The sequence below is a fragment of the Bubalus bubalis genome, chromosome 3 (genome assembly GCF_019923935.1).
Source record: "Bubalus bubalis isolate 160015118507 breed Murrah chromosome 3, NDDB_SH_1, whole genome shotgun sequence".
Classification (NCBI taxonomy): Eukaryota; Metazoa; Chordata; class Mammalia; order Artiodactyla; family Bovidae; genus Bubalus; species Bubalus bubalis.
In genome coordinates this window covers 23,231,713-23,250,598 of record NC_059159.1, presented here as the reverse complement: position 1 = coordinate 23,250,598, position 18,886 = coordinate 23,231,713, and the positions used below count along the sequence as shown (strand labels likewise).

General features: G+C 40.8%; 1 protein-coding gene across 2 annotated transcripts in view; it reads right to left on the bottom strand.

Moving 5' to 3' along the window:
- The window catches only part of FBXL20 (F-box and leucine rich repeat protein 20), a 101,456-nt gene extending 86,288 nt beyond the window's left edge, over positions 1 to 15,168 (bottom strand). The window contains exon 1 of one of the 2 annotated variants that reach the window (XM_006068547.4): positions 14,789 to 15,168. In XM_006068547.4, coding sequence (XP_006068609.1) covers positions 14,789 to 14,836 — 48 coding nt within the window. In that variant the 5' untranslated portion in view covers positions 14,837 to 15,168. Of the gene's footprint in view, positions 1 to 13,990; positions 14,745 to 14,788 lie in introns of those variants that run through there. The other variant, XM_006068548.4, reaches the window with a different exon arrangement.
- Between the last annotated feature and the right edge of the window lie 3,718 nt (positions 15,169 to 18,886).

Below are 18,886 nucleotides of genomic sequence, written 5' to 3'. Positions count from 1 at the left end.
CCTTCTCCTCCTGCCCTCAATCCCTCCCAGCATCAGTCTTTTCCAATGAGTCAACTCTTCGCATAAGGTGGCCAAAGTACTGGAGTTTCAGCTTCAGCATCATTCCCTCCAAAGAAATCCCAGGGCTGATTTCTTTCAGAATGGACTGGTTGGATCTCCTTGCAGTCCAAGGGACTCTCACGAGTCTTCTCCAACATCACAGTTCAAAAGCATCAATTCTTCAGCACTCAGCCTTCTTCACAGTCCAACTCTCACATCCATACATGACTACAAGGAAAACCATAGCCTTGACTAGACGGACCTTTGTTGGCAAAGTAATGTCTCTGCTTTTGAATATGCTATCTAGGTTGGTCATAACTTTCCTTCCAAGGAGTAAGCGTCTTTTAATTTCATGGCTGCAGTCAACATCTGCAGTGATTTTGGAGCCCAGAAAAATAAAGTCTGACACTGTTTCCACTATTTCCCCATCTATTTCCCATGAAGTGATGGGACCAGATGCCATGATCTTCGTTTTCTGAATGTTGAGCTTTAAGCCAACTTTTTCACTCTCCACTTTCACTTTCATCAAGAGGCTTTTAGCTCCTCTTCACTTTCTGCCATAAGGGTGGTGTCATCTGCTTATCTGACGTTATTGATATTTCTCCCGGCAATCTTGATTCCAGCTTGTGTTTCTTCCAGTCCAGCGTTTCTCATGATGTACTCCGCATATAAGTTAAATAAGCAGGGTGATAATAAACAGCCTGACGTACTCCTTTTCCTATGTGGAACCAATCTGTTGTTCCATGTCCAGTTCTAACTGTTGCTTCCTGACCTGCATATAGGTTTCTCAAGAGGCAGGTCAGGTGGTCTGGTATTCCCATCTCTTTCAGAATTTTCCACAGTTTATTGTGATCCACACAGTCAAAGGCTTTGGCATAGTCAATAAAGCAGAAATAGATGTTTTTCTGGAACTCTCTTGCTTTTTCCATGATCCAGTGGATGTTGGCAATTTGATCTCTGGTTCCTCTGCCTTTTCTAAAACCAGCTTGAACATCAGGAAGTTCACGGTTCACGTATTGCTGAAGCCTGGCTTGGAGGATTTTGAGCATTACTTTACTAGCGTGTGAGATGAGTGCAATTGTGCGGTAGTTTGAGCATTCTTTGGCATTGCCTTTCTTTGGGATTGGAATGAAAACTGACCTGTTCCAGTCCTGTGGCCACTGCTGAGTTTTCCAGATTTGCTGGCATGTTGAGTGCAGCACTTTCACAGCATCATCTTTCAGGATTTGAAATAGCTCACCTGGAATTCCATCACCTCCACTAGCTTTGATCGTAGTGATGCTTTCTAACGCCCACTTGACTTCACATTCCAGGATGTCTGGCTCTAAATGAGTGTTCACACCATCGTGATTATCTGGGTCGTGAAGATCTTTTTTGTACAGTTCTTCTGTGTATTCTTGCCACCTCTTCTTAATATCTTCTGCTTCTGTTAGGTCTATACCATTTTGAGCCCATCTTTGCATGAAATGTTCCCTTGGTATCTCTAATTTTCTTCAAGAGATCTCTAGTCTTTCCCATTCTGTTGTTTTCCTCTATTTCTTTGCATTGATTGCTGAGGAAGGCTTTCTTATCTTTTCTTGCTATTCTTTGGAACTCTGCATTCAGATGCTTATATCTTTCCTTTTCTCCTTTGCTTTTCGCTTCTCTTCTTTTCACAGCTATTTGTAAGCCCTCCCCAGACAGCCATTTTGCTTTTTTGCATTTCTTTTCCATGGGGATGGTCTTGATCCCTGTCTCCTGTACAATATCACGAACCTCAGTCCATAGTTCATCAGGCACTCTATCAGATCTAGGCCCTTAAATCTATTTCTCACTTGCACTGTTTAATCATAAGGGATTTGATTTAGGTCATACCTGAATGGTCTAGTGGTTTTCCCTACTTTCTTCAATTTAGTCTGAATTTGGTAATAAGGAGTTCATGATCTGAGCCACAGTCAGCTCCTGGTCTTGTTTTTGCTGACTGTATAGAGCTTCTCCATCTTTGGCTGCAAAGAATAGAATCAATCTGATTTCGGTGTTGACCATCTGCTGATGTCCATGTGTAGAGTCTTCTCTTGTGTTGTTGGAAGAGGGTGTTTGCTATGACCAGTGCATTTTCTTGGCAAAACTCTATTACTAATGCTAAATAAAATTTAAACAGAACTGAACTCCTACCAACAGCATGCCCTGGTTTTCTAGACTGAGAATTTCTGTGCCCCAGACAAGGTCAGATTAGCTTTGTTGAGTTCCCAGATATATTTGTTCTTGGTAGTTTGAGAGGCTGTAGCGTGGTATGATGGTTTCATTAGTATAACTGAATGTGTTTCAGTTGTAAAATGTGCAAGTTGTAAAATAACCGTATTTTAGGTGCTATACATTAGCTATTGCTCTTGCTTCTAGGGCTAAAACATCTAGGACAGGACAGAAACCTGAAAAGAGCTATTGGTTTTATGATGGCAAATCCGTGATATGTAAACTGATTTCCCTATGGAGTTCAAGTTGTAAATACAAATTAACTTAGTATTCTTTCAACGGATTAGTATTGTATAAAAAACTTCACTGGTGAGTCTAAACGTCTAATTCAGATCGCTACTTATTTATCTCTACTGTGCAATTCGGTTGCCATAAATTAAATCCAGTTTCATTTATTCCTCCTTAACGCTGCCCATTTAAGTCACAGAGTATTATTTTAGGGCCTTCCCTGGTGGCTCAGTGGTAAAAAATCCCTCTGCAAATGAAGGAGACATGGGTTCAATGCCTGGTCCAGGAAGATCCTACAGGCCGAGGAGCAACTAAGCCCGTGTGCCACAACTATGCAGCCTGTGCTCTAGAGCCCAGGAACCACAATTGTTGAGCCACATCTACTGAAGCCTGCACAGCACAACTGGAGAGTTGCCCCTGCCCGCTGCCACCAGAGAAAAGCCTGTGCAGCACGGAAGACCCAGCACAGCCAAAAATAAATAAATTTTTTTTTAAAGTTAAGAGTTTTAGGTTTAATATTTTTTGTTTCAACAGAGGTATAATGGGCATAAAACACTGTATTAATCCAGTTTGTAATAAGGTAGGGAAATAGATACTGGAAACCTTATTTAAGAGTTGTAAAGACAGAGAAGAAGTTTTCCCCAGTGTGCAGTGTGGGTTTACAGTAGTGCAAAGAGAAGGTCCCTTGAGTTCTTGACTCCTATATTTAGGCCAGATTTTTCTGTCTGGACCAGAAACTGATGTGCTCAGATGAAATTTATGTCATTTAGGGCCTTTAATCCACCTTTTGAGGCAAATAATCTAAATACAATTATTCTTTCTTAAGGAATGTGTTGACCTCGGTAAAACTGCATTTTTTGTTGTTGTGTAGATCTAGATTTGGGAAGCTGCTTTTGTATAACTCCAGTCAGCTGTGACTAAGAATACTGAATATTAAGTCCCTTTTCTTCCTGAAGTTACCATTCATGATAATGTGTTAGGAATGTTACATTATTAAATAAATGCTTCAACTTATGCAAGGACACTTCCAAAATATATCAGGTTTCCTTCCTACAAATGGGCTGCAGAAACAAGCTATGATGTGGTTTTTGCAACGGAAGTGTCTTTATATGAAGGTATGTAAATAACTTTCAAAAAAACTGATAAGGATGAGTGTGGGGAAAGGGTATTAGCAATGCAATACTCTTAAAAATAAATAAATAAATGCATCTCTACGTACTTGTCCATGTTCAGTCATGCCATAGCTTTATTTTCTACAAACCAGAAAAGGAAGAATGACCAGTTTCTTGGGTAAAAGCTGACTGTTTTAAATGTCAACTTACAATCTGGTTCCAGATTCTCATCTTAGGAGACATTTACCCACATCTGCCTAACAGTGAACACAATAATGGTTACAGTATAAACTCCATATAAACATCATCAAATTATTACTGATTAAACTTCACAGGTTCAACTACACTGATTAAAATTCATAGGTGTTCCTGTCCAATAAACCCAACGTATAAAATTGAATCAGATGAAAAGAAATCATTAGTTACATTCTTTCCGTTATAATACTTTTTCCTTTAAATAGTATATTCCTTTAAAGCATTTACAACAATGATTTATGAAGTCTACTCAAAACCACTTTCACTCCAGAAAGTAATACAATAATAGGCATCATTTAGTGAGCCTTTATCATACAATAGATCATGTACAATGTTTGCTGAATGTTATAAAAACATCAAAGAATTTAATCTTTATTATCCAGTGTAGTAGGTTTTATACCCATTTTTTAGATATTGAAAATTTGAGACTTTGAGAGATTAAATGACTTGTCTTAGGTCATACAGGGCTTCTTCCCACATGGCTCAGTGGTAAAGAATGCGCCTGCCAATGCAGGAGACCCAGGTTTGATCTCTGCTTCGAGAAGATCCCCTGGAGGAGAAAACAGCAACCCACTCCAATAATCTTGCCTGGAGAATCCCGTGGACAGAAGAGCCTGGTGAGACACAGTTCACGGGGTCACAAAGAGTCAGACACAACTGAGCAACCAAGCACACATGCACACTAAGGTCATACAGATGGTAAATGGCAAAGCCAGGGTACAAACTCAGACTTTAAAGCTAATGCTTTTAAATAGGTTCTCTTTATACAAGTACATAAATTCCAAAAATATTAAAAACTGAATCATAACACATTAAACTCCAGGATATCACACAATCATACCTATTCTTCACTCCTTGGCAAAAATCATTCAGACAAATATAACGTATCTGATGCTATTAAAGTGCTGCACTCAATATGTCAGCAAATTTGGAAAACTCAGCAATGGCCACATGACTGGAAAAGGTCAATCCTCATTCCAATTCCCAAGAAGGGCAGTACTAAAGAATGTTCAAACCACTGGACAATTACACTCATTTCCTATGCTAATAAGGCTATGCTCAAAATCCTGCAAGGTAGGCTTCAGCATTATGTGAACTGAGAACTTTCAGATGTTCAAGCTGGGTTTAGAAAAGGCACAGGAACCAGAGATCAAATTGCCAACATTCGCTGAATCATACAGAAAGCAAGAGAATTCCAGAAAAACATCTACCTCTGTTTCACTGACTACACTAAAGCCTTTGACTGTGTGGATCATAACAAACTGTGAAAGTGAAAGTGAAGTTGCTCAGTCGTGTCCGACTCTTTGCGACCCCATGGACTATAGCCTACCAGGCTTCTCCATCCATGGGATTCTCCAGGCAAGAATACTGGAGTGGGTTACCATTTCCTTCTCCAGGGGATCTTCCCAACCCAGGGATCGAACCCGGGTGTCCCGCACTGGAGGCAGACGCTTTAACCTCTGAGCCACCAGGGAAGCCCCTATAACAAACTGTGGAAAACTCTTAAAGAGATGGGAATACCAGACCATCTTACCTGTCTCCTGAGAAACCTGTATGCGGGTCAAGAAGCAACAGTTAGAACCCTGTATGGAACAACTAACTGGTTCAGGATTGAGAAAGGAGTACAACAAGGCTGTTTATTGTCATCCTGTTTATTTAACTTACATGCAGAGCATATCATGCAAAATGCTGGGCTGGATGAAGCACAAACAAGCTGGAATCAAGACTGCCGGGAGAAACATCAACCTCAGATATGCAGATGATACCACTCTAATGGCAGAGAGCAAAAAGGAACTAGAGTCTCTTGATGAGGGTAAAGGAGGAGAGTAAAAAAATCAGCTTAAAACTGAATATTCAAAAAACTAAGATCATGGCATCTGGTCCCATCACTTTATGGTAAATAGAAGGGGAAGAGGTGGAAGCAGCAACAGATTTCCTCTTCTTAGGCTATAAAATCGCTGTGGATGATGACTGCATTAGAAGATGATTGCTTCTTGGCAGGAAAGCTATGACAAACCCAGACAGTGTGTTAAAAAGCAAAGGCATCACTTTGCCAACAAAGGTCCATATAGTCAAGGCTATGATCTTTCCAGTAGTCATGTACGGATGTGAAAGCTGGACAATAAAGAAAGCAGAGCGACAAAGAGCTGATGCTTTCGAACTGTGGTGCTAGAGAACTCTTGAGAGTTCCTTGGAAAACAAGGAGATCAAACCAGTCAATCTTAAAGGAAATCAATCCTGAACACTCTTTGGAAGGACTACTGCTAAAGCTGAAGCTTCAATACTTTGGCCACCTGATCCACACAGCTGATTCATTGGAAAAGACCCTGAAAATAGGAAAGATTGAAGGCAAAAGGAGAAGAGGGCAACAGAGGATGAGATGGTTGGATGGTATACCAATTCACTGGACATGAACTTGGACAAACTCTGGGAAATAGAGTAAGACAAGACTTGGTGACTGAACAACAACCATATCTGTAAACAGATATACACGTATAGGTTCAGAAGGGCTTCCCTGGTGACTCAGTGGTAAAGAATCCACCTGCCAATGCAGGAGGCACACATTTGATCCCTGATCTGAGAAGACCCCACATGCTGCAGAGCAACCAAGCTCCAGTAACACAACTATTAAGCCTGTGCTCTAGAGTCTCAGTTCAGTTTAGTGACTCAGTCATGTCCAACTCTTTGCAACCCCATGAATCGCAGCACGCCAGGCCTCCCTGTCCATCACCAACTCCCAGAGTTCACCCAAACTCATGTGCATCGAGTTGATGATGCCATCCAGTCATCTCATCCTCTGTCGTCCCCTCCTCCTCCTAGAGTCTAGGAGCCGCAACTACTGAGCCCATGTGCTGAGACTGCTAAAGCCCATGCCCTAAAGTCCATGCTCTTTCCATGCCAGAGAAGCCACTGCAATGAGAAGCCCACACTACAACCAGAGAGTAGCCCCTGCTGGCTGCAACTAGAGAAAAGCCCACGTAGCACAAAGACTCAGCACAGCCAAAAATGAAATAAAGTGTATATAAAATAAAGAATATTTATATATAATAGTATTTAATAAATAAATATAGGGTCAGGTCACAAAGGCTGTTTTGTGTTTACTATAATAGAAACAAATACACGAACACTGGCAATAAATTGAATATCTAATCTCCAACTCACAGCAACCTGGGGGATTTATTTAGAGAGAATCATACAATCTCCATGCTGGAAGGAACCTTAGAGTTGAGACAATGGAGGTATAGAGAGACAATCTACCCTCATATACACATGTGTATGTGTATGTGTATATAAAACACTTATGGCATGTGTTTCCTAGTTAAGAAATTATTCCTTTCTATAAAACCCTAAAGATGTCATCTTAATGTTTTCATTCTCTCCTTACTCAAATTAATTTCAAAATTAGAACATTAAAATATGTAGATGATCTGGCTCAAAAAATAAGATGACAAAAAAAGGATAACATATTCCAACAGAGAACTGTAGCTAACTAACATTTATACTTAACATTACATTGTTAATTTTCAAGGAACTGTAAATCTCTTCTCTTTTTCTTCACCCCACCCATCTGAACAAAGCAAAAAAGACAAAAAATAAAACAAACCTGGCTCTTTGTTGGTAACTGCAATTCAGAATAAAAGCAGTTGGCAATGAACTTCCCTAGAGGGAAGCAATATTCTACATTTAAAAGCCTGCTCTAATCTAGAAATTTTACTGCTTTCTTTTTGCCTGTCCCTCCTGTCACATAAATTCTCTCATTCTGCATACAGTAAAACAAACTCAAAGCCACTCAGAATAGCCATGCTGCTGCTAGGTCACTTCAGTCGTGTCCGACTCTGTGCAAACCCATAGACAGCAGCCCACCAGGCTCCTCTGTCCCTGGGATTCTCCAGGCAAGAACACTGGAGTGGGCTGCCATTTCCTTCTCCAAGAACAGCCATAGACTTCCCTGGTGGCTCAGACAGTAAAGTGTCCGGCTGCAATGCGGGAGACCTAGGTTCAATCCCTGGGTCGGGAAGATCCCCTGGAGAAGGAAATGGCAACCGACTCCAGTACTCTTGCCTGGAAAATCCCGCGGATGGAAGAGCCTGGTAGGCTACAGTCCGTGGGGTTGCAGAGAGTCGGACACAACTGAGTGACTTCACCTTACCTTACCTCATGGCGTATTCTCACTATTGCAAATTACAAGTAAGAAACCGAGAATGCTTTTCCGTTTTTTACTTTTAAATGATTGTGAAATTATATCTGCCTGCATACTTCGGTTGATCAGAAAGTTTCGCTCACCAGCAAATATCATAACAGGTGGTATATCTGATAATATAAAATTGGGCAGGCATTTGATATATTGCCTATCTTCACCTCCTTGTTATTAGATATGACTTGTGTCTTAGCACCAAAGTAATGCATAAGATCAATATACTATTTACTTTCACAGTATTCTATTTCCCTTTTTTAGTTTTTACTAGAAATTCCTGGGATCAAGGACAAAAATGACAGAAGACACAGCCAATATCTGTTTTATAACTGACAATCCTTGTCTACCATATAGGTAGGTCTACCATATAAATAGGTGATTTTTACTTCATAGAAACTTAAAAGACAGCAAAATGGATTAAATTAATTATATTTCCACCTGATTACAACTGTCGAATATGAGGCTTAATAAAGACAACAAAATATCATAAAATCAAACTAGAGGAAATATGATTAGGGAATAAAGAGATTACTTACCTATAGCTTTAAATCACATGCCTGCTAAATAGTTATTTGATATGTGCTGAAAATAACTAGCCAGCAGTGCCACTCTTTTAACAGAAATAGTCTTCAAGAGCTAATGCAAATCTGTTTTGGATTTATTGCATTTAAATACATATATTTGTTAACGTTATATAATTAAGCCACATGAATCAAGCACAAATACTACTGCACAGTTCAATACTACCACCTACTGTTAGTGGCTATTATTAAGTTAAAATCTTTTTATCAAATGGGTCCCAGTGCATTAAGATATAAAACCACCAGTTCGAAAAAAACAAACCACAGTTGGATGCCTTCATTTTTCTGAGGCGATTTTTGGGTGGGGGTCTGATCTAAGAATTTATGAAGTCTGGGATATTAACTAGGATAACAGTGTAAAGGCAACTATGCACAAGCAGCTAAATTTGGTCAGTTTAAGGGCATTCTTTCTTCTTCCTCCCTCCCTTGGATTTTCCTAGTGTAACGGAATATTTTATTTTGGACATCTAAAAATACCCTTGCAAAACCACAGTACTAGTTAGATTACTGAAATTTTTAATTTAGTTTCCAATCTGTCACCAGTTGAGAAACAGTACTCTAAGGGCTAGGAATAAAAAAAGTATTCATTAATCTGCAAGAAAAATGATACCAAAATTTGAAAAGATACAACTCTGAAGATGAAAATAGAAGGATTTTAAAAATTAAGATTAAAAAACAACACCAACAGCTAAAAACTGACAAATGGCCTAGAACATGAAGACATGACTTTAAAAGTGTGGATACTTCTAACAGAAATACTGCTTTAATAAATGAAAATCTTCAATGTAGAAATAGATTACATCTTATAACGTAGGACTTAAATATCAACCATACATTTTGTAAAGTCTCTGCCAAGTTAAAAAAACTTAATGACTTAATGGATTAAGCACAATTTCCAGTACCTAGCTGTTTATCGTATGTATACTGTAGCAAGATACAAACATGTTTATTTTTAAGTAACGAGTGAACACAATGTACTGTGCTTCAAAAGCACCTATGATTGTAAAATAAAGAAACATCAGTAACACTATTCGAAAAAGAACAGATTGTCTGAATGAGCCTAAAAAGCACACTTCTGATTTCGATTTTCTATAGTAATGTTGGTGCCGCTGCTGCTGCTAAGTCGCTTCAACCGTGTCTGACTCTGTGCGACCCCACAGACAGAAGCCCACCAGGCTCCACTGTCCCTGGGATTCTCCAGGCAAGAACACTGGAGTGGGTTGCCATTTAGTAATGTTAGGTAATAGGTAATTGCTTTCAAACTAATCTCTAAAGTGTTAAAAACAAAATTCCTTATTTTTGCTAGTTCTCTTCCCATTCATTGCAAAGCCTTTCAAATAGAGTGAAACAAATGACTCTCACCCACTGGAAAATACATATAACATTTTCCACATGTACCAACTTGGAAAATACAGTTATTTACTATGCAGAATGTTCTTTATATTAGAAGATAAAACCTTAAGGGAAAAAAGGGTCATTACTGCAGTCTTAACTAAACTGTGTGACTGAGCCTACAAACTTTAACAAATACTGAAATGGCTATTTCAGAAGAAATGACCAAGGTCAGCTTTTAATAAAAAATTAGATTCCAAAAAAAAAAAAATTAGATTCATAGGATCTGGAATAAAAGGAACCTCAGTAATTGATTTTAACTTCTTTTTCTTAGAGGAGGTAAATGACCAAACCTGAGAAGTGAAAAAGAGATGACCAACACTATAGTCAGTTGGTTGACAAAAATCAATATTAACTAAATCAAGTTCTGGTAACTCCCAATGCAGTATGTTCTTTCTACCACAAAACAGTTTATGATTTTTCTTATTTTGGACAAACTGAAGAAGTAAAATGAAGCAGGTAAACAAATATTACAACCTAATCAAGCAAACTTCAGTATTATAGATTCATCAGAGCAACAGCGATGTGTAATGAAAAAAAAAAAAAAAAAAAATAATGCCCAGCGTTTCAAAATACCCAAACTGGAACTTATCACTTCCTAACTATGTGAGTCTTAACTTCTCTAGGCACTGATTAAACTGTAAAATAGTATGAGAATGTCAGTGAATGTTACTACTATACTTTTCTTAGGTTATACTTTTTAATAAATCCAAATAAGATAGAATTTTTCTCCAACAGTACTACATTCTTACAATGGAGCTAACTAAGAGTATGACAAAGTGGAGAGGCTTAACTGAAAAAAATCTAAACTTGGATTCAAGGGCTAGCCAGACACGTGTCTGTCATTAATGTCACTATGTTAAGATAGTACTAGTTACAGTACTTAAAATGAAGGACAGCTATATTGTCTCAATAGCAAAAGCAAAATAAAACATGCTGGATAAAGAACTTTAGAAAAGCTCTTTTTCACATTTTATGAGCTTGTATGCTATGTAACGCTAAAAACAGACCAGAATGATAGAGTGGAGTAAAAAAAAAATGCAGATTGGAATCTTGGCTTCCCAATGTACTAGCTGTGCAACTTGAATACTTGTCAGGCCCTAGCTTTCCTCAAAATAGAATTGTGAAAATTAGAAGTAACAGAGGTAAAAACATCTAGCCCAGTGCACCTGACATACAGGACACACTGAATAACCATTTTTAAATTTGAAAGGTAATTATCAAAAGTTGCCACAAAACAAAATGTACTACAAGTAACATACAAATACTTGAATGAGTTTCAATTAATAGACTAAAACAATTTAGTATACATTATTTTAACCTATAAGGGTTATTAGTGTGTAATCTAATGCCAAAGTGACACAACAAAAACAATTTTCACATCTGCGTATCTTTTTTAAACTCTTTTATCCAACAGTCATCTACTTGGCTATTTCACAGGATGCTATATAGCTGCCTAATAGGTACTCTTCTCCTCTGATTTAACTTAAAAAAATATTTTGTTTTGCTTTTTACCGTTCTGAGTGTGAGATTTAAAGTGTGTGGCCAGCACTTACAACATCCAAAAGCATAATACACAAGAATATTCCCTATAAAAAGACTTTAAATAATTAAACAAAAAAGTTTTAGTTATCCCCCCAAAAAAGTGGCCAAGCAAAAGAAAATAATCTTTCACGTTTTGTATTAACCAGAGCTAACTTGAAATTAGTTGTTATATATTTGCTACAGAAATTTCCTACACTCAGAAAAATCCTCAAAGCTACATACTTACAATTGTAAAATTATCAGTCTTTTAAAAACCTTCTGAGATTTTGAGAATTAAAAAAATGTGATGTAAATTTTTAGATACTGAAAGCCTGTTTATCTTATCTACATCTTTTATCCACTGAAAGTAAATATTTTAAATGTTTTCAATGAATTAGCAATAAGTGTATTATTTCATGAGAGACCAAATAGTTTATTGTTTTATTATTTGTGAATTAGGTCATTAAGGGGTACATGATTTTAAAAAATACTCAGATAATGAAACTCATTAACAGGTATCATTTGCAGTTCCTTCTCATTTGTATTCCAGCATGAACACTTCCATGGGGTCATGAAGAGTCAGATACTGACTTGGAGAATGAACAACAAGAAAAATTAACACTTCACATCATAGTAAAAGTAGCTTTTTGTTTACAAATAAACATTTTAATCACAAACACTGTAGAAGGAGTGGTGTTCCCTCCCTCTTTCTTATTGTTCTTCTCAGACATTTTCAGAAAACTTTGGTTCCCAGTTAATACCAATCAACACAAACAGATATGCTTAATAAAGCAATACATTTTCTTATTATTTTAGAACCACCAGTACAGATAAACTACAAATTAAAATATAAGTATAAAAACAGGATATAGTGATACAATTTTAAAGCACAAACTACAAAAGAACTCTTTCCAACAATTACTCACACAACCTAAAAGTGAATAGCAAAATGATAAAGAGCTGACTGCAATGGCAAAAGGCTATCCTCCACTCAATTCTTCAGTATTTGGGTTTCCCTTTGAAGATTTCTGTTAACTGTTAAATGTCTATTTGGTAATTCTAACGACAGTCTGGCCTTTTACAGTAGTACTGAATATGAAACCATCATAAATTAAGCTTTCTGGGTCTCTACATCAGGGCAACATAAAGTTCTATTAAAGTAAACACAAATATAAACTACCTGATTTTCTCCACTCCTGGCGCTGTAGTAACGTTGTAACTCTGAACTTAAACTCTCCCCAAACACTTCCTGTCTTGACCTTTGTGGTTAAATTAAAATATTTTCTCCATAAGCATAAAAAGAAATCAAGGAAAAGATTAAACTGAAGACCCTTAGGTAACGATTTCATCCTCTACGCTTCGTTGACAAGTTTCCTGAAACTTTTGTCTGTCTTACAATTTCATCCTTCAAATGAAAATGAAGAAAAACATCAAGTGAGAGCTACACTGAATGTGAGTGATGCCAGGTCAACCTGATTCTCTGTCCAAAAAGGCCAGGTAACATTTACTCTTCTTGCTGTTGTTTCTCTTTCTTGTCCACTCAACAAACCTCCCCGTATATTACTATACTACAGTAATTCACCTGTAGTTACAATACTTCACTTCCCAAAGGAATCATTTCCCAACACTGCCTACTCCCTAAAGACGCTTTCAGATGTTTTATTTCTTCATCCATTCCATAATTCCATTACTATAAACCTCTGTCGTCAGAGGAAAAGTTCTCCGAGACCAAGGGACTTGAAAGGATTTTCTTAAGTCTCTCAGACCTTCGTCCCAATCTCAAAGCCTGTACACATCTAAGAGTTCCCAGAAACAATGAGCTACAGAAGTACGGACCACACGGGAAAGAAGAGGAAGTACCAGAACAATACCCAGACCACACAGCACCGAAAACCCGTGGACGTTTCTATCATCTCAGTCTACCACCCCTACTCCCCTAGTTTAACCAGTCTCTCAAAGTCAGAGAAAAAGTCCCGGGCCCATAATTTCCCCCTCGCTTCAAGAATAAAGTGGCAGAAAGAAAAGAAACGAGGTCCCTCCGGTCGATCGCAGCTGTGATGCTTTTTCTGCCGGGTGAAGGGAGGCAAGCCAAGGGTTGTGTAAAGAATGGAAAGCTGAATGATATTGGGGGGAGGGAGAATTAGGGCGCCAGAGCTAATCCCCCGCCGGGGCCCGCGAGTGGAAGACGCAGGAGGCGACCAGCCGGGAGGACAAGGGAAGCCAGGCTGCACTGAGCCTCTGGGTGGCGAGAAAAGGGAGAGAAGTGTGGCAGCCCGAGGCCAGTGGGTGACGGCGCCAGGCGAAAGAGGAGATTCGGTGCGGAGCGAATTTTCCGGGGCATGAGAGCGGAAATAGTCTTCCTCACGGGACCCTAGCACCCGCCCCCGCCCCCACCCCCCTACCGGCCCCCCCTCCTCGCCCCAAGCGCACACCTCAAACCTGCTCTTGGTCACTCCGTTCACGTCCCTCCTCATGGGGCCGGCGGGTGCGGCCGGGGCCGGGCGCTGCGGCGTGCAAAGACTGGGGGCCCCGGGCAGGCCCCGGAGTTCCGGTACCGAGACGAGGCAGAGGACCAGCGGGATGGGGCCGTCGGCGGGGAGGAGAGACCTCTCGACTCCAGCAAGGCCTCCTCCTCCTCCCGCTGTGGTGGCGACGACTGCTCGTCGCTAGCTCTTCTCTCTTCTCAGCCTCAACTTCAACCCAAAACAAAAACACTCCCCACCTGCCAGCAACGCCGCTCCTCATTGGGCAGAGCCGCCCGGGCCTCGGAACAGCGTGGGGAGGGGGAGGAGGAGGAGCGCGCAGCGGCGCAGGACCACCCCTCCCCCATCCCCGGGCAGAGCCCGCGGCCGTCAGCCCAAGAGCTACGGGAGCGCGGTGGCGGCGGCGCGAGCCCGCTCTCGCCTCCAAGGCAGACAAGCCCACCGCGAGAAGGAGAGGCAGGGAAGTGCCTATGTGTCTGTGTGTATTTGTCTATGGGAGGGGCTGTGGGGCGGGTGCGAGTGCGCGCGTGCTCGCCGACCGGTGAGAGAGAAGAAAGCAGGACAACTGCACACAGCACCCGAGCCCCCACCTCTCCCCTCCGCGACAGACAGCACGCACCAACCCACCAAGCACTTGAGCTGCCTGTCTTGTCCTCCCAGCCCCTTAAGTCTTGTCGCTTCCCAGTAGCCCGTGTTGGCACACATGTCCTTCCCAGCCACCCAGCTCCCTTCCCCTATATCACTCACTGTCGCCTTGAACCCAAAGTGCAGCAGGCGGTCCCTGCTCGGAGCCATTTTCTCCTTTCTGGTAGTCTCTAGATTGGGGCAGTGCTGCTGCTGCTTTCGCCGCCGCCGCTGTTGCCGCCGCTGCTGCCGCCTCCCCCGCCTCCGTGGATTGCATTACCGGGTGTTGCAGTGAGGCTTGGGGGGCCGCTGTGGGGCGTGGATCTCCCTGTGCATGGATTCGGGGGGACAGTTGCGTTGCCGTCTGCTCTGGGGACGAGCAGCGAGGCCGCACCTCGTGCCTTGTGGTCAGGGGGTGCAGTGCAGAAGCTGGGCGACCATTTCTTTAGCTGGGGGAGGGGCGCGCTTTGGTGGAGGTGGGGGCGGGTGAGACAGAAAGGCCTTGGCTTCCCCCGCCCCTCCGCCGCCAGACCGCCGCTGGCACCCAATGGGCTCTAGCGCTTACCCGCCCTCCAATCAGCGCTCTGGTTGGTGAGAGCCTGATCCTGACGCCACTTTGGCGGGAGAAACAAGCGTGTCTGAACGAGTAGGCGGTGCGGCGCGGGGGTGGGGGGGAACCTTGCCCAATGGTTAACATTCTCTCTTTTTCCATAGAAGCTGGATTGTGTCATGGTATGTCATAGTATACTTTAGCAATTCCAGGTCTCGAAACTTATGATCTGATTTCTATGAAATAAGGAATGTTTACCTTTAGAGCGGAAAACCACAGAATTATATCTCAAAGATAAAATATTAGAAACTGTATCACAAATTCTAGCAGTCCTGGCTGGACCACTTCTAATTGTATTCCGAAGTAGATGATTTTGTTTTCCTACCACTTTTCCTTTGCACTTTCAGTGACTGGCTTACTATGAATGTCTGATTTAAGAGATGAGCTTACTTTAAGAGCAGCAAGTGCAGAGATCTTTTAAACGGGCACATTTTACCCTAAAGGCTTATCCTTCCAAGCACTTTTTTAACTTTTTTTTTTAATCTTAGAAAGGACTTCCTAAGCAAGGAAGCCAGCTTCAGAAACCTGTTCTCAGGCCCACACACCCAGGTCTAGATGTTACAGCTCCTCCTGTCCCAGACACTGTTAATGTTACTGCTTCACGTCCGTCAAATAGAAACAACCTTTTAGTTGCATCTCATCTCAGAGCAGTTTTCTCTCAGCAAGAACTACTGATGAATTTGGTAACAGAGGCCTGCAAAAGATAGTAAAAGTGGCTTGAGCAAGATAAATCAGATGAAAACTTCCACAGGGTTTTCTCTAATTTCAATTATCCTTTCCAGTTAACCCATTATCAAGTACTACTCAGGAGATTTTTTTACTTTGTTAAAATTTTTTTGGATTTTTTAAAAGCTGAATAAACAAAAGTATTCAAAAGTTAAAAATGTATTACACATACACATGGTGCTTTTTATCAAAGAAATTTATTTGCATGTAAATAAACACATTTTTGTAATGTTCTGGGAAAAAAATCCCACAGATTTTTGTCTACTTTCAAAAAAATGAAAAACCCCAAAGTATTTACAGAACGGCCATATGCACAGAAAATCAAATTTGAAAGTTTTTTTAGAAAAGACCCTCCCCAACTGCTCCTGATGTACATTTTTAAAACACAAAATTTAAAGCTCAGTTTTTCTACAACTGAGCATGTTTCCCAACCTAGCTTCTGAGATGTTAGGTACTTCCTACCCCTCAAAAAAACTTAAGGGTAGAAATAAAGAGGGAGGGAGACTTAGGGATAAAAGGTTAAAAAAATGAGACTGCCAAGGGATTGTGAATGAGTTTCCTATACTGGAATCTGCTTTAAGTGACTCAACTGGATACTATGACTCACTGGCTCCCTGGAAGGCTTCTTTTCAGAATTCATGATAGTGCTGCCCTGTAGTTTCAGACCTAGGCCTTAAGGAAAATCCTTCCAAGAGCCACCAACCTCAAGCCTAGTTTTGGCAATTATATCATTTCATTTCACACCTCCCCCCATACTTTTTAAAATAAACTGATTTTTTGAACCTGTAATCTTCATGTACATCAGAGCAGGTTTTGACCAAGAACCCCTAACATGAAGCCAAAAGACAGAAGAGGAATCAGGTCAAACTAAGAATACATAAGACACCAGCAGCAGAAGATAGGTAGAAGTTGACTTCATGTCCTTGTCGTCTTTTGAAACAGAAGAATGAGTACACCTAGACAGGAGGGAGGTGTCCCAGGCTTGGTTTATTCTGCCTCTTCTCCTCCACCCTGTGGAGAAATGCAGTGCTCCCTGGTTCTCAGGCAGGGTGAAGCAGTTTAGCCCCGGCTCCCTGTTAAGCAAGTTCAGATGCTGGGTCAGTGTGTGGGGTGTGCCCATCGACAATTCAGGGGCTTATCCTTCATCCAGATCCTAACTCGGAATTCTTTGATCTGGGATGAAGACAGAAAGAGAGAAAAAGCTTCCCAGTTTACTCATTTTGGTATTTGTTGGCTCTACTTGGGGGAGCTGAGCCCCTGATATTATGCAGTACATTCCCCATACTTTCCCCACCCAAACTTAAAAACCATTTTAACTTTTTTTTTTTTTCCTGCAGAAACCAATGGGATAAGATTCAAAACTAGGTGAGAAACTTGTGAGAAATCCAACCTGGTTGTATGTCTGAGAGGCTGCTACTGTATCAGCATCACAAGATAAAGCACTCTGGTATCACCTTGCCCATGTCCTCCTTAGTGTCACCCAAGACATTTGACTCTGATACGGTAACCGATAACTTTTCTTGCTCCACTTTGCAATGTTTCGTTTCCTACTTCTTATTACCTTGGGACACAAAAGTGGCAGAGTTGTTGAGAGCTGATGACCAGAAAAGGGAGAACACTAAAGGAAATCAGAGACAGTCAGGAAAGAAAGCCAAAGCTGATTTTCCAACTCTATGCTAACTCCAACCTGCAGAAAGAGCTGAATATAGAAATCTTCTTCAGTATCTGATGAAGTCACTCCATTTATGACACACACACACACACAAATGAATCACCTGGCTTTTTTTTTTTTTTTTTAATCCAGAAGAGTTGTGCTGGGGATCGTGCCCCATCCTGCTGATACAGATCCTGAATGGAATCATCAGGAATGGCACAGTGCAGGTGTCAAAATCAAAGTAAGGCCGCAGAATTTTGAGAGGACCCTCCAAATACTGAGAACTTGTGTTGCACTCAAATGGTCTCCTGGATTTCTATATGTATGAGAAGGGCTTCTTATTGATGTCCCCCAGAATCCAGACTCAGACCTGTTCTTCCAAAAAGGTCCAATTGTGTTGCTACATAGTAGCAAGGGTTTATCTTCATGCCCACCTAGCATTCCAGGCCCCCATTACTTCAAGTGAGCTTGAAAACTGTTTTAAGTGAACTATGGCTGCAAATTTTTTACTGTTTTATCTAAGGGAGCATACAGTGGAGTGATTAAAGTCTGGACTCCTTATCCTTGTGATGAAGGGAAACAAGGAGCCCAGTTCTCAGGAATGGCATCAGTTCTCCTACAAACAAAATGCTGGGATGTGGACTTTTGGCACATTGTAGAAATAGGAGAACTATGAATTCTGTAATGGTTTTCATGCCACTGGGTCAGGGAGGCTATCCCACTTTTAAACTTTACTGCATCTGAAAACATGTTTACATTCCAAAAAGCCAGCCAAGCTTTCTTTAAAGGAAAAAACTATAAATCAATACCTCCACAGAAAGATAACTCCTAATAACTCCTAATATTCCTATGATGTCTGAACCCTATGAAAAACCTCCTATAACAAAAACACCGTTTTGGTTTTCTACTTGACTCCAAAGGTGGGCTCTGACTGATCTGCTTCAGCTTGATACTACATTACCAGCATAAGCCACAAGCTCCCTACCACCAAATAAGCCTCCTCCTTGCCTCCCATCATTTTGAACCCTGAACCTCATAGAATTAGAAAAAAACACTGTATAAAAGCAAACAGATAAAGGGTTAAAATATTATAAATAAATAGCTAAAATCATCTTCCCTCCCCAATCACTCCTCTAAGAAACAGACACCAAACATTACTTAAGTGTCCAAAATGACCCAAGTCCTTCATTTGCCCCTGCCTCAAATGGACAACTACCCAAAGGTGAACAAC